Source organism: Protobothrops mucrosquamatus, unplaced genomic scaffold (assembly GCF_001527695.2).
Source record: "Protobothrops mucrosquamatus isolate PMUCROS unplaced genomic scaffold, P.Mucros_1.0 scaffold36, whole genome shotgun sequence".
Taxonomy (NCBI): Eukaryota; Metazoa; Chordata; class Lepidosauria; order Squamata; family Viperidae; genus Protobothrops; species Protobothrops mucrosquamatus.
The window spans coordinates 302,457-316,553 of record NW_015386420.1 but is presented as its reverse complement, the minus strand read 5'-3'; the positions used below and the strand labels follow the sequence as shown (position 1 = coordinate 316,553).

The window sequence follows — 14,097 nt, the reverse complement described above, 5'->3', positions numbered from 1 at the left end:
CCGCAGCCGAGCAAAGCCTCCTCAACGGTAGTCACCCCTCCAGGGCAATTTAAGACCCGCATAAGGGTCTACCGGCGGAGGAAAAACAGCCGACAAAGAGAGAGGTCTCTTCGGACGGCTGAACGTGCTGCGATCCGGAAGCGGAAGTCCAACAATCTTTTATTTCTGAGGGTTATCCATTCTTTTACCCATGTTAGCACTGATGCTTGATAATATAAAACCCACTCCGGCAAACCAAAACCTCCGTTTCCCTTAGCTTCTTGTAATATTTTCAATTTAATTCTAGTTTTCTTTGCTTGCCAAATAAATTTTTGAATTAGGGAATTTCAATCTTTAAAAAAAAAATCTCTAGTTTTATATGTATCATTTGGAATAAAAACAGTATTTTTGGTAATATATTCATTTTCACTGTAGCAATTCTTCCTAACATCGACAGTTGCAGATGTTTCCATTTTTCCAAGTCAAGTTTTATTTGGTTTAGTAGTTTTATGTAGTTATCTTTGCTGCTGCAGTTTTAAATGTTGTACATTTCTGTTTTAGGTTCATTGCATTTTTATTTAAATATGTTTTTTTGTAAATTGTGCCTTGAACAGAATTTTCTTATGAGCCAGTATAAAAATATTGTAATAGAAATGCTATAGAAGATGGTTCTGAGGAATTATCAATGACATGCTTTAATTATAGAAATGGGGTATTAGCTTTTCTACTTCCTGTGATGCGTTTAGTTAGGGAAAATGCATGCTAATAGCTAATGAGTTAAATTGTCCTGGGCTGAATAAAAATATTATATTGATCCAACAAAAAGATAATTTTTGTGGGCTTCTCTCTTCCCTGTAGATATCAAGCAGTGGAAAAGGAGCTGGGAGAGTCTTGGGAAGTGATGTGCGCAGATGTGTTTGCGTACATTTAGATAACTGTAAATACTGTGACTTCATAGAGAATCAAACTTTCTCTTTAGGGATGTTACTAGCATCAGGGCTAATTTATTGTGGTGAGTTGGAGACCAACTAAATTTAATATTCTGTGACAAAGGTATGATGTATATAAAGCAATTTACTACTGTGTCTCAGCAGATTTATATCCTAATTAATGTTTGAGGGGAGATCCCCATTTGCAGATCATACAAGGAATCACAAAGAACACCTACAACAATTTCTGTACCACTGAAGACAGTACATAGATATTATATAATGTAAGGCTACCCTTCAGGTTGAGCTCAAGACCTGATAACTATATGCATGTTTTAGAAGGTATCTAGAGCGTGGGGGAGGGGGAGGGGTCTACTTTCCAGTCTAATCTGCATCCCTGAAGGTACTAGACATCCCCATCCAATCATTAACCAGGGCTAAAACTGCTTTGCTTCAGAAATTAGCCATGGTTCAACTAGATGTTGCCACCTGCTGTTTTTTTTATCTAGAAGGTGAATGTTTGGAAAATTGTAAATGCATAGAATATTTTGCTGTAGAAAGCCATCTTTAGCAATGAGCCTGCTGACTTCTTGGAATGCTTCAATGGCAAATATCCTCTAAACAATCAAAAGCGTATTAAGTGACTATTCCATCAAGGAGGTCCTAGGAATGAAGATTTCTTTTCCTTGAAAATTTAGTATGGAAGACCAGATGTTTTTGCTGAATGGTTGCCATTCTGCTGCATAATTAGCCAGCGGGAGAAAACTTTTACTTCTCATTTTTCACATTCTGGGCAGAAGGACACTGTCAGCCTTCTTATATGAACAACATCATGATGTAGTTGACTAGTAATGAAAAAATCGTCTGAGAACATCTAAAGAGTAGAATCAAGCCCACGCTGCTTGGTTCTAGTATTTAATACCTCCGTCCAAATATATCCTGGTGGCAGGCCTTAAGTCAATGCTGATAGGTTGGGAAGATGGGGGACACAAAGGATAAATAATTCCATGTAATCCATAGCAGTACCCCCAGATCCTCTTCAGCAAAGTGTAGGACTGCTTGAAGTAGTTTGCATTCTAAAAACTTGCATGCATTTTTGGTCAGCTTTTATACCTGCGTAGATAGCTAGTTTTTTTTTAATGATATACAATTAAAGTATCTGTCTCTTTCACATACTCCAGCAGTCTCTTTTTAATAGCAGAAAGATGGTAGAAGATTCACAAAGCCAGTACAGGAAAATAGTTAATATATGTACTGCCACTGCAGCTGGAAAAAATTGAGTCAAGGCTGACCCAAATTTTGTACAAAGGTTTGCATTCGGGAGCTTTATAAATGATGCATACTGCATATGTTCAGAAATGTTTCTGCTGGGCTTGTGAAGGGAGAAAAATAGCAGACTATACACTCCTTTCTGAGGTCTGCATATAAATCTTTTTGATGAATTATCAGTTGTGTATGATCCTTTTTCTGGAAAAAAATCACTTCATAAACTTTGGTCTAAAAGTAAAATGGTGTTTGTAGATGAAAAAGGTGCTCCATTTTTGTTCCCAAAACAATGATGCTGAAGGAGTTTCTTGGAAATAACTATTGTAACCAACTGAATTTGTGGAATTACTTCTGGTATTTGACTGGGTGAGGGTTGGAACCTCATAAAAACATTGACAATTTCTGTAATGTCTCATTCCTGACTTTATGCAGTGTGTGTGGATCAGGAGAGAACTGGGCCACAAGAAAATGTTTTGTTAATAAAAAACTACAAAAAGTAGTAACCAGAATTTTTTACTAGACTGCTTAGAGAATTGGATGTGTTTTCCTGCTGATTGCAAAGGAATGGCATGTGGAATGCAAGATTCCAGCCTTTTAGAACACTAATCTTAATAGTAAAAAAGCTTTTTCCAACCCCTGTTAATGTCCCATAAAACAGACAGACTGATTCATGTTCCTTCTTCCCCATTTCTCTGCTTAGAATTCCTGGTTGAATGATGAGTAAATGGTTGTTTAAACACCAGGCTGTACTCAGTACTAGTAAAATGATTCAGAAACAAGGCTGGGGGGACCAAATGGGAAGTAATAGGATTCACTGAATAGAATGATTTGAGTGTTCAGAGATTTAACTCAATCTCATGTATTTACTGTATCTGCTGTTGCACAATTTATACTTTATTTAAGTATTATTTGGGTGTTATTTGCTATCTAAGTAGTAAATAAGCAAGGAAAAAATTCCTTTGGGTGACATTAAGGGCATGATACTGCAATAATTATAAGGAAAGTCCCCAAATCATTGAAGTGTCTCTGTACAGAGCTGGCACTGGTTTCCTTTTGGGCAGGGATTTCTCCTCTGTGTGCTTTGCAACTTCCTGTCATAGCATAATCTTCTTAATCCTGCTTTAGCTCTATTAATTTTCCTCCTTTCATCTTTTTCTGATCCACTTTCTCTCTTGCCTCATGAATTCAGGAGTTCCTGAGCTAGAGGAGCAACTCAGGCCCCACCGTGGTCAGCAATATCCCGGGCTACCTTCGGAGCATCTTGTATCATGCAGCAGGGGCCCTGGGATGGTGGTGCCTGAATGTATCCCATTCTCTCTGTCTTACAGACTGTGCAGTCTTCGCCTGAAAAAGCTGACGGTGCTGCGGGAACTAGACAAGGAGCTTAGCTCTGTGCTCATTGCTGTGAAGATCCAGGTAAGCTGCTGATCTTCTGTACTGTATTCACCTATCTTTAGGAAGGCCTGTTGGGTTCTCTTCAGAGATGCTTTACTTCAGTGTACTGTTTTTATGATCTCATTATTGTCACACGTTTGTCTTTTCCACAAACTGTTCTTGTCTCTGGAGAGAGGAACTACCTTTACTGTCTCCGCAAAGCTTTTTGCTCTTTAGGAGATAGCCATTTGATGCGTAGAAATGTATATTGCTGCATAATAGTAGTATTACACAGGAATAAGACTACCGTATATACTCGAGTATAAGCCGACCCGAATATAAGCCGAGGCACCTAATTTTACCACAAAGAACTGGGAAAAAATATTCGGTGTCGACTTTTAGTGATTGCATAGATCCCCCCCCCCCCAAAAAAAAGAACTACGGTACTCACTTTCCTCAGTTCTCGAGACGCTGACTCGAGTATAAGCTGAGGGGGGGCATTTTTCAGCACTCGAGTATATACGGTAATTTATATACAAGAATGTTCACATCGGATTATAAACTTGCCAAGAGTTTTACATAATTGCTAAATATATGTGAAAAAGATCTAAATAAAGGCCATGTGTTTTTGTCCCAAATATGAACCTGGAGAAGAAGAAGCAGGAGAAGGAGAAAGGCCCAAGGCCCTTTCCTCATGAGTAATGATCAACCATTCCTAGTAAAGATATGGTTTAGGTCACAGATCATGCTTTTTAACCATGGTTTACTGAAATAACTCTAATTAGTCACATTCTAACATTATACTTTGCCATTATGTAGTTTGTTTAATTAGAGGCGGTCCAGTTTTCTTTCTCAGGCTTCTGACAAATAAAACTAATTATTAAATACAACAGAAATATAAACAGGCAGATCAGTGTAAACGATATCTGTTTCTGAACTTAGGCTAGGATTCTCCATTCTCACCTCCATTCTCAGACTAAACAAATACCAGCACATTATAGATAGTTTCAAGGAACAGCTGGACCAAACCATGACCTCAGAACACACAAAAATGCTAACTACCATCAAGACTAAATCTCTAAGACAAGTTGAAAAGTAGAAAAGAAAAGAAATACAATATAGACAATGTTAATCAGTTAGAATTCTTTGCAGCCTTAGAAGCAACATTTAAAACCACAGAGCTTGCCAAGACCCAACTAAATATAAAACTGACGATCACACCCCAGACCAGAACAACATAGAATAAGAACCAACTCAAAGCAGCTCTCAAAAACCTGAAGGAGAAACAAACCATCATCTTGCTCTCAGCAGATAAAGGCCAAACCACAGCTGTTATGGACAGAACATAATACATTCAAAAAGCCAAATAATGATTGAAGGACAAAAAAAAACACCTTACATCCTAGTAAATGCCAACCCAGTACAGAAACTAGACAACCTGATCAAGAGAACCCATAACTAACCTTGAAAGGTCAAATCACAAAAGAAGAATAATGGCAAATGATAAGCAATGTTCCTATCCTCCACTTGCTTTTATGGACATTCAAAAATACACAAGCCTGACATATTTCTTCATCCCACTGTATTGTTATCAGAGACCCCAACATACAACATAGCCAAAGAGCATATGGAAAAGTTTGGAAATGTCACGGCCGAACAAATATTCTATCAATTCTCCATTACAGTGCCTCCAGAAAATCAGAGACCTAAAAATAGAAGAAGATTAAAGTATGGCTTCATTCAATGTCATAGCACCCTTTACATCCAAAGATCGAGAACTAGCAAAAGATCTATGGTAACAGTACTACCCAACACACCCGACCTAATCAGATATACTAAGATCAAAATACCCAGAAGACATGATGAAAACTCCTTAATCTCACAACCCATGTACAAACTCAACCATAGTTTCAGCCGTGAAACTGTGAGCATCCTAGACCAAGCTAAAGCCAAAAAATGCTAGGGAATTCTTGGATGATTGGCATTCAGACAAATCAGCCATCAGTAGACAAATTGAGATAATCCACATTTATACACTATTCAAAAGAGACAACAAAAAGCTAAGAAGGAAATAAAAAAGACCAGAACACATCCTTTCCAGCAGCCAGCAGCCAGATAAGCAGGAATTAAACTAGATAGTCAAGCAGAAAACAATACTCTAATCAAGGAATCATCAAGAAGAAAACCATGCCCCTACCAACACTGGCAAGCAAGCTACTGTACATAAACAGTGAGTAAACCCCACACCCACTAGTATTTATGATATTCTCTAACTGAATCATGAAATGTCTGTGAGCAAATATCTAAGCTCAGAGCACCAAGGACTCCATAGTTCAACCCTGATTTACCAATATTTCTTCCACTGGGATTGTCCATTCTGAAATGCAATCTATATGGTTCTCTTGCTGGACCATAAGAATTGAGCTTGTCTTTCTGATAACAACTCCAGAATACAGTCACTCTCTTTTGTACTTGCCTCAATAGTATATCAGGGGACCATTACATTGTCAAGATTTTGTCCCATAAATTAAATTGCTGATGATTTTAAATAAAAACATTTACCAATTACATGGGAACTTTCAAAAATATTGTCAGGGGCATCCAAAAATTCATGATTCTATAGAAAGTATCCAAATATGCTTTTTTCTTTCCTCTGAGAATCATAACATTCTAAGTGTTAAAAAAATCCTTGATGCACATTAAAATAATGTGTGAATACAGTTGTGCCACTAACCACCCCATTCCTACCGGTAGCAGTGTGTTAGGTGTCTTTGATAGCTTTAAACACAATGGAATAAAAAGAAGAATACTATCGTAATATATCCTTTTTGTAAAAGGCTTTTAATTATAACATTTCTAAATGTGACTATTAAAAAAACTGGAACTATTGCATTTAAAATTTAATTGCATGAATGAGCAAATTTTGCTAAAAATGCATGCACCATACCAAAAACCATCATTGGTTACCAAGTGCTATTGAGTGTTTACAGCAGTGGTTCCCAACCTTTTCTATACCCCGCACCCCTAGAATGCTTCTGATATATTTTTGCACCCCTTACAAAAGTTTGAAATAACGGCAACGAATTATGCATATACACTATAATTTTGAAAACCCAAGTTTTCGCATCCCCTGGAATATCGTCTCGTACCCCTGGTTGGGAATCCCTGGTTTACAATGAGGGGAAAAAGTGTTTGATCCTCTGCTGATTTTGTACGTATGCCCACTGACAAAGAAATGATCAGTCTATAATTTTAATGGTAAATTTATTTTAACAGTGAGAGACAGAATAACAACAACCCCTCCCCAGAAAAACGCATTTCAAAAAAGTTATAAGTTGATTTGAATTTTAATGAGTGAAGCAAGATTTCTGGCTCCCAGGTGTCTTTTATGAACAAGTAACAAGCTGAGATTAGGAGCGCTTTCTTAAAGGGAGAGCTCCTATTCTCCAGCACTGGAGATGGAGGATCCACCCATGGGTTAAGACTGTATTCCTGCCCAATCAGATCAAGTCAGCCAAAGTTGTCACGCCCTGTCCCTGGACCTATGCCCAGCCTTGACTTGCTCTTGCCCAAGAACAGGACGTACAACTCTGGCTCTTAGGCACAATCTGGTCTATTAGCAGATTAGTTAATTATTATAATTGGATTTGTAAAAATTTTCTCTAAGTTCACAGTTCTCCTGTCAGCTCTGAAGTGGGGGGGGGATTAATCGGGAGGTAGAAGGGGGTCCCTTCTTTCTCCCCTCCCTCCAGGAGCTCACAGCACAGAACTGAGGAATTTAGAATCGTGGATTCTAAATTTCATACATTTCAAAAATCAGGAGCAGTTAGGAAATTTTGGAGGGCCAGTTCTCTCTTTTCCTTCCGTGCGTTTTTCGGCAAAGCCTGAAAGCGACTTGCCCTCTTGTTACGGGGATTGCGGCTGCATCCCTGGGGAGGCCAACTTCGCGGAGGAAGATTTTAGCGGCAAAAGCCTCTCGCTCGTAAATTGCGGCGGCTACGCTCCTGGGGATTGCGGCTGTACTCCCGAGGAGACCATTTTCGCGGGGAAGGCCTTCGGTGCCAAAGGCCTCTCTCTCGCAAATCGCGACTGCTACGGTCCTAGGAAAGCAGTTTGCTAGGGAGGCTTTAAGGCCCGAGAATTATTGCCAGCCGATTTTTGGCCGTTTGCTTCTTCGTTTTCCGGATTGGAACAGGACAAGAGCAACGGAACCGAGGCGGACTGTCAGCTGTTAGGCGGTTGACCGCGGAGCGGTTAACAGCCGCTTCGCTCCTATAGGACTCTCGTCAGATGTCAACTGTCAAATTTTGACAGTTCGTTCTGGCGCGGCCGCCATTTTGATAGCGGGGTGCAAGGCCACAGAGAGTGGGATAGAGGCTAAAGTTAATATAGCTTTATTACTCATAGGTTCGCCTTCCCAGGGGAGAACGAGCCTTTGTGAGACAGAACTCCTCAGCAGAAGGATTGGAATTCCGCATTTTAGGTTTGCGATCTAATCCCCTCAGGACTGGCCGCCATTTTAAGAACGGCGGCCATTTTGACTCCAAAAGTTCCATCACCATTTCTCACAGGCCTTCTGGGCTGGTTCATTCGATCTAATAGACTTCTTTCTCCCTAGCTTGGTGCCTCCTGGGTCAAATTAGTTGGCAGCCCCTGTTGTGCAACCTGCAGCCTCTTTTTACACGGTTTATTATTGATTCCATACTCACTGGAAGTATTTGGGCGTGCATCGATTTTAGTTACTTCCAGTACTTTCAGCGGACTAACGGTGACCCCTCAGAGCACCGGTCCTTGTTTGTGACACGTTTCACACGGGTACCAGCCACTCCCATAGCGTGTCTGTCGTTGGCCTGTGGTTGCATCAATACCTGGGTCCCTGGCGTCCTTTGGAATTGCGTCCGGTCGCACCCAAGGTGATAATTCCCTCTAGATACCGGAGGGCCCCCCTTGAGCCCCTGCGCTATCAGAGGATGGAGAGTATGGATTCCCTCGAGAAGGAGGTCATGTCCCCTTCATTGGCCGCCTTGAACGCTATGCCATCTCATCTGGAGGGATCAGACAAGGCTGCGCAAAATACTAAGGCAAAGTCGGCAAAGAAGACTTTAAAGGGGGCAGATAAGCACGCCACCAGGAGACACCAAGCCCTGGAAAGAGAATTTTCTAGGGCACAAAAAATAGCCCGACTGGACAATTCTCAGACGGGGGGGGGGGCGGGGGCAGGAGCCCCAGATCCCAGTTACTCAGGCGCCTCAACGTATACCAGAGGCCTTCACTCCCACAGCGGCTGGCCTTCGCCAGACAGAACAGCTTTCTTTCCCTTCAGAGGAGCGATTGTCCATGTTGATTGCTCAGGCAGTGGACCGCGCTCTGAACGCTAGGGCAGTTCCCAAACCTCCAGTCGTAGTTCCCCCTCCTACCCTTCAGCAGTCAGATGAACCTCAGTCCGGCCCCTCCTCACCGGCTGAATCTTTGTATTCTGAGGGTCTGTCGCTACCTGATCAGGGCTCTGACCAGGAGTTTCCGATGTCTGAGGAAGAGGAACAGTCGGCGGACGCTCCGACGTCCACTGGAATGTTCCACTCTTCGGCATTTGTTACATTGCTCCGCAAGGTTTCTTCCACCGCACACCTTGGTGCTGAGCCCCCTTCCACATCGACTACGGCTACTCCTGATCCGGATTTGGATCCAAATTTTACTGAACCAGTGGCAGCTCAGCACCGGATCCCATGTCCGCCCATGTTTCTAACTGCTGTAAAGAAGCAATGGGTGCTACCAGCCTCCTTTCCCCTTCCGAGCGCCACGGACAAAAAGCTGTTCAACGTGGCCAAGGAATTGGAGGAAGCGCTGGAGGTCCCTGCGGTGGACGAGCCTTTCGGACCATTGATTTCTCCAACAGCCATAGCTGGGGATGTTTCGGAAGCATTGAAGTCGGAGGACCGTTAGTGCGAGTTATCTTTTCGCAGGATTCACCAGGCATCCGCTTGGGCCATTAGGGCAGCGACCCCAGCGTCGTTCTTCACTAGAGCCGCCCACCGTTGGCTAAAACAACTGCAGGCCCGCACCCCCAAAGATGATGTCCGATCCCAGCAGGACATCAGTAAGATGGTTGCAGCAATGGAATACGCCTCGGATGCTATGCTCCAGGCGACTAAGTTGCTTCCAGAGCTATGGCTTCAGGGATCACCAGTCGACGCATGCTTTGGCTTAAGCATTGGCATGCTGATGCCAAATCTAAGTGGCGTCTGTCCTCTGCCCCGTACCAGGGGGGTAAATTATTTGGTGAGGCTTTGACCCCTTATCTCTCAGAGAATAAGGATAAGCGCAAAGTGCTCACCCATATCCTTAAGAAGTCTGACAAGAGGCAAAATTATGTCTCTCGTAGGCAGGCCTTTCGGGGGGGGAATAGATTCAATTATTCAAACTCTTTTCGTCCTTTCCCACCCAGACCGGACCGACAAGAGGGGCAATTTGACAGACAGGCGAGCAAGCCCAGGCAACAATACCAGGGTAACCAGGGTAAGCGGCCCTTTCGTGGGAGCGGCCGGCCCTTTCGTCACTCCAGGTGACTCCCTGGAAACGGGACCTCCCATAGGGGGCAGACTATTGCTGTTCTTCCACCAATGGGAGGCCACCACCACGGACAAGTGGGTTCTGAACACGATAAGGTCCGGCCTCTACCTGGAGTTCATCTCCACACCTGTAAACAGGTTCATTTCTTGCCCATTCCCCCGAAACCTAGCCAAAAGAAATCTGATGAGCCAGGCCATCCAGCATCTTCTGGAGATAAGGGCCGTAGAAACCGTTCCGGTGGACCAGAGAGGTCGGGGATTTTACTCCGTCCTCTTTGTCGTTCCAAAACCGTCAGGAGGATGGAGAGCCATCCTGGATCTAAAAACTTTGAATCATCATATAAAATATCAAAAATTCAAGATGCAGACGCTCCGCTCCATTTTGGGGAGCGTGAGAAAGGGAGACTTCCTGACATCCATCGATCTCACGGAAGCGTATCTCCATATCCCCATCTCTATCGATCACCGGCGGTTTCTACGGTTCAGTTACAAGGGAGAGCATTATCAATACAGAGCTCTACCCTTTGGCCTCTCGTCGGCCCCCAGGGTGTTTACCAAGATCCTGGCGGTCCTGGCAGCTCACCTACGGATGATACCGATCAGGGTCCAGTGTTACCTGGACGACATCCTGATCCAGTCGACCTCCGCCCACTCGGCACGACTGGATCTCGACCGGGTAGTACGGCTGCTCCAGGATCACGGGTTCTCGGTAAACTTCCCCAAGAGTCATATGGTCCCCACGACTTGGCTATTGCATTTAGGGGCTGTCATAGACACCAGGGAATGCCGGGTGTATCTGTCTCAGGAACGTTTGACCAACCTGAGAAAATCCATCCGCCAAGTACGCAAGGGGCAGAAGGTTTCTCTACTCAGCCTTTCCAGGGTGCTAGGACAGATGATATCAGCCATAGACATAGTGCCGTGGGCCAGGCTCCACTCCAGGGAATTGCAGTGGTTCCTACTCCCCTTCCAGAGGCAGAACATCAGTGCCTCTCAGAAAAGGGTGAGGCTTCCGTCTCAGACCTCGCTTTCCCTCAAATGGTGGCTGTCCCCAGCCGTCCTCAAAGGGTCGTTGTTCAAGGAGCCGGAGCGGCTCCTCCTCACGACCGATGCAAGCCTCTTTGGTTGGGGGGCGCATCTTCGTTCCCATTGGGCTCAGGGCCGTTGGTCGCACTCAGATCTCCGCCACGATATCAACTGGTTGGAACTGAGGGCCATACATCTGGCTCTCCTTCACTTCCACAGCCAGGTCCGAGGGCGTCATATGCTGGTCCTCACGGACAACATGACTGCCAAGGCCCATGTAAACAGGCAGGGGGGCACTCATTCTCGGACCCTTCTGAACGAGGCATTAATATTGGGGACCTGGGCAGAGCACAAGCTAGCGTCAATCAAGGCCGAGCACATCTCGGGGAAGGACAATACCCAGGCAGATGTCTTGAGCAGAGCGACAATAGACCACTCAGAGTGGAGGATTCACCCGAGGGTCTTCAAAGAGATCTGCCATCGCTTTGGTCTACCTTTAGTGGACCTATTCGCCTCACCGGCCAACACCCAGCTCCCCCGCTTCTTCTCCCGCTTCCTGGCTCAGGGAGCGGAGCAGATAGATGCACTATGCTCTCCATGGCCTCGAGGTCTGCTGTATGCTTTTCCACCTCTCCCTCTTCTTCCGGCGGTGGTACGCAAACTACTCCGGGAAGACGCGGAGATTCTACTGGTAGCTCCGTATTGGCCAAGGAGACCGTGGTTTGCCGACCTGCTGGGTCTCTCCATAACGGATCCGTGGAAGATTCCTCCAGACAGGATATCACTCAGTCAGGGAGCCATCCTACATCCGGATCCCCAGTGGCTGCAGCTAGCCGTCTGGCACTTGAGCGCGACTTTTTGTCGAGGCAATCTTGCTCCTTAAGGGTCATTGAGATAATACAGGCATCCCGTCGCCCATCCACGAATCGTATCTATGAGGCCACGTGGAAAAACTTTTGTGCTTGGTGCGACAGACATCAGTTGTCTCTCTCACAACTCAATATTCCTAGTATTTTGGAATATCTGTCGGACGGCTATGACAAGGGTTTGGCCCCTAATACGTTACGTAGGCAACTAGCTGCGCTCTCTACTGTTCTCGCCGGGGAATCCGGAGGGTCGTTAGCTCACCATCCACTGCTCCGCTCTTTTCTTAAGGGAGCGGCTAACACCAGGCCGCCTGCAGTGCATAGATATCCTTCCTGGGAGTTGTCTAGGGTTCTGCGGGCTCTAACTAGGTCGCCCTTCGAACCACTAGCATCGTGTGATATGAGTCACCTGGCACACAAGGTGGCTTTCTTAGTAGCCATCACGTCGGCGCAACGTATATCCGAGCTGGCGGCACTGTCGGTCCGTCAGGATCTGTGCATTTTCCACTCGGACCGCGTGGTTCTCCGTCTGGACCCTACCTTTGTCCCAAAGGTGAATTCGCTCTTTCATAGAAGCCAGGAGATTACTCTACCGGACTTTTGCCCTACACCATCGTGTACCCTGGAACGGCAATGGCATTGCTTAGATGTCCGCAGGGCGCTCCATTACTATATTGCACGGACAGCGGATTTCCGCAAATCAGAAGCCCTGTTTGTCTCCTTTCACCCCTCTTCCAAGGGTAGAAAGGTTTCCTCTTCCACCATTGGCAGGTGGATTAGGGCGTGCATCACCGAGGCATATCGGGCGGAGTCATTGCCGGTTCCGCGAGGGGTCACAGCTCACTCCACACGGAGCGCTTCTACATCTGCGGCTTGGAACACTCAAGCGACCATCGAGGAGGTTTGTAGAGCGGCCACATGGTCCACTCCATCTCCTTTTATTCGGCACTACAAGGTCGATAAATTTGCCTCGGCGGAGGCCTCTTTTGGTAGGAGGGTTCTCCAGCAGGTAGTTCGCCAAAGTGCCACACCGGACCGGTCTGCTTCCCACCCTCAGGGACAGTAGGCTTTGGTATGTCCCATGGGTGGATCCTCCATCTCCAGTGCTGGAGAAGGGGCGTTGTCTTACCTGAACGCCTTTTCTCAGCACGGAGATGGAGGATCCACCTCCCTCCCTCTTTTATAGGGAATTATTTAGCCTTATAGGTAATTAGTGTATGAGCCAGTACGTCATCGATCAGTCAAGGGCTACGCTCGCGTCAAGACTGGGCATAGGTCCAGGGACAGGGCGTGACAACTTTGGCTGACTTGATCTGATTGGGCAGGAATACAGTCTCAACCCATGGGTGGATCCTCCATCTCCGTGCTGAGAAAAGGCGTTCAGGTAAGACAACGCCCCATCTCAGCTTGTTACCTGTATAAAAGACACCTGTCCACAGAAGCAATCAATCAGATTCCAAACTCTCCACCATGGCCAAGACCAAAGAGCTGTCCAAGGATGTCAGGGAGAAGATTGTAGACCTACACAAGGCTGGAATGGGCTACAACATTATCTCCAAGCAACTTGGTGAGGTGACAACAGTTGGTGCGATTATTCGCAAATGGAAGAAACACAAAATAGTTTGTCAATCTCCCTCGGTCTGGGGCTCCATGCAAGATCTCACCTCATGTAGTTTTAATAATCATGAGAACAGTGAGGAATCAGCCCAGAATTATAAACGCTTCTCTGGGGGAGGGTGCCTTTCCCACGGCCCTTAAAGAGGCGGTGGTGAGGCCCCTCCTTAAGAAGCCTTCCCTGAACCCAGATGTATTGGCCAACTATCGTCCAGTCTCCAACCTTCGCTTTGTGGCGAAGGTTGTTGAGAGTGTGGTTGCACAGCAGTTTCCTTGGCACCTGGAGGAAACAATCTATCTAGACCCTCTCCAGTCGGGCTTCAGGCCGGGTTACAGCACGGAAACGGCATTGGTCACGTTGGTTAATGATCTCTGGAGGGCCCGGGACAGGGGCTATTCCTCTGTCCTAGTTCTTTTGGACCTCTCGGCGGCTTTTGATACTGTGGACCACGGTATCATGCTGCGGCGGTTGGG

At 45.4% G+C, this 14,097-nt stretch overlaps 1 protein-coding gene across 1 annotated transcript in view; it reads left to right on the top strand.

The window, feature by feature from the left end:
- Positions 1 to 3,343: 3,343 nt before the first annotated feature.
- LOC107283383 (phosphofurin acidic cluster sorting protein 2) overlaps positions 3,344 to 14,097 on the top strand; it is a 57,308-nt gene continuing 46,554 nt past the window's right edge. The window contains exon 1 of the mRNA XM_029283204.1: positions 3,344 to 3,590. Within this exon, the coding sequence (XP_029139037.1) occupies positions 3,354 to 3,590 (237 nt within the window). The 5' untranslated portion in view covers positions 3,344 to 3,353. The remainder of the gene's footprint in view (positions 3,591 to 14,097) is intronic.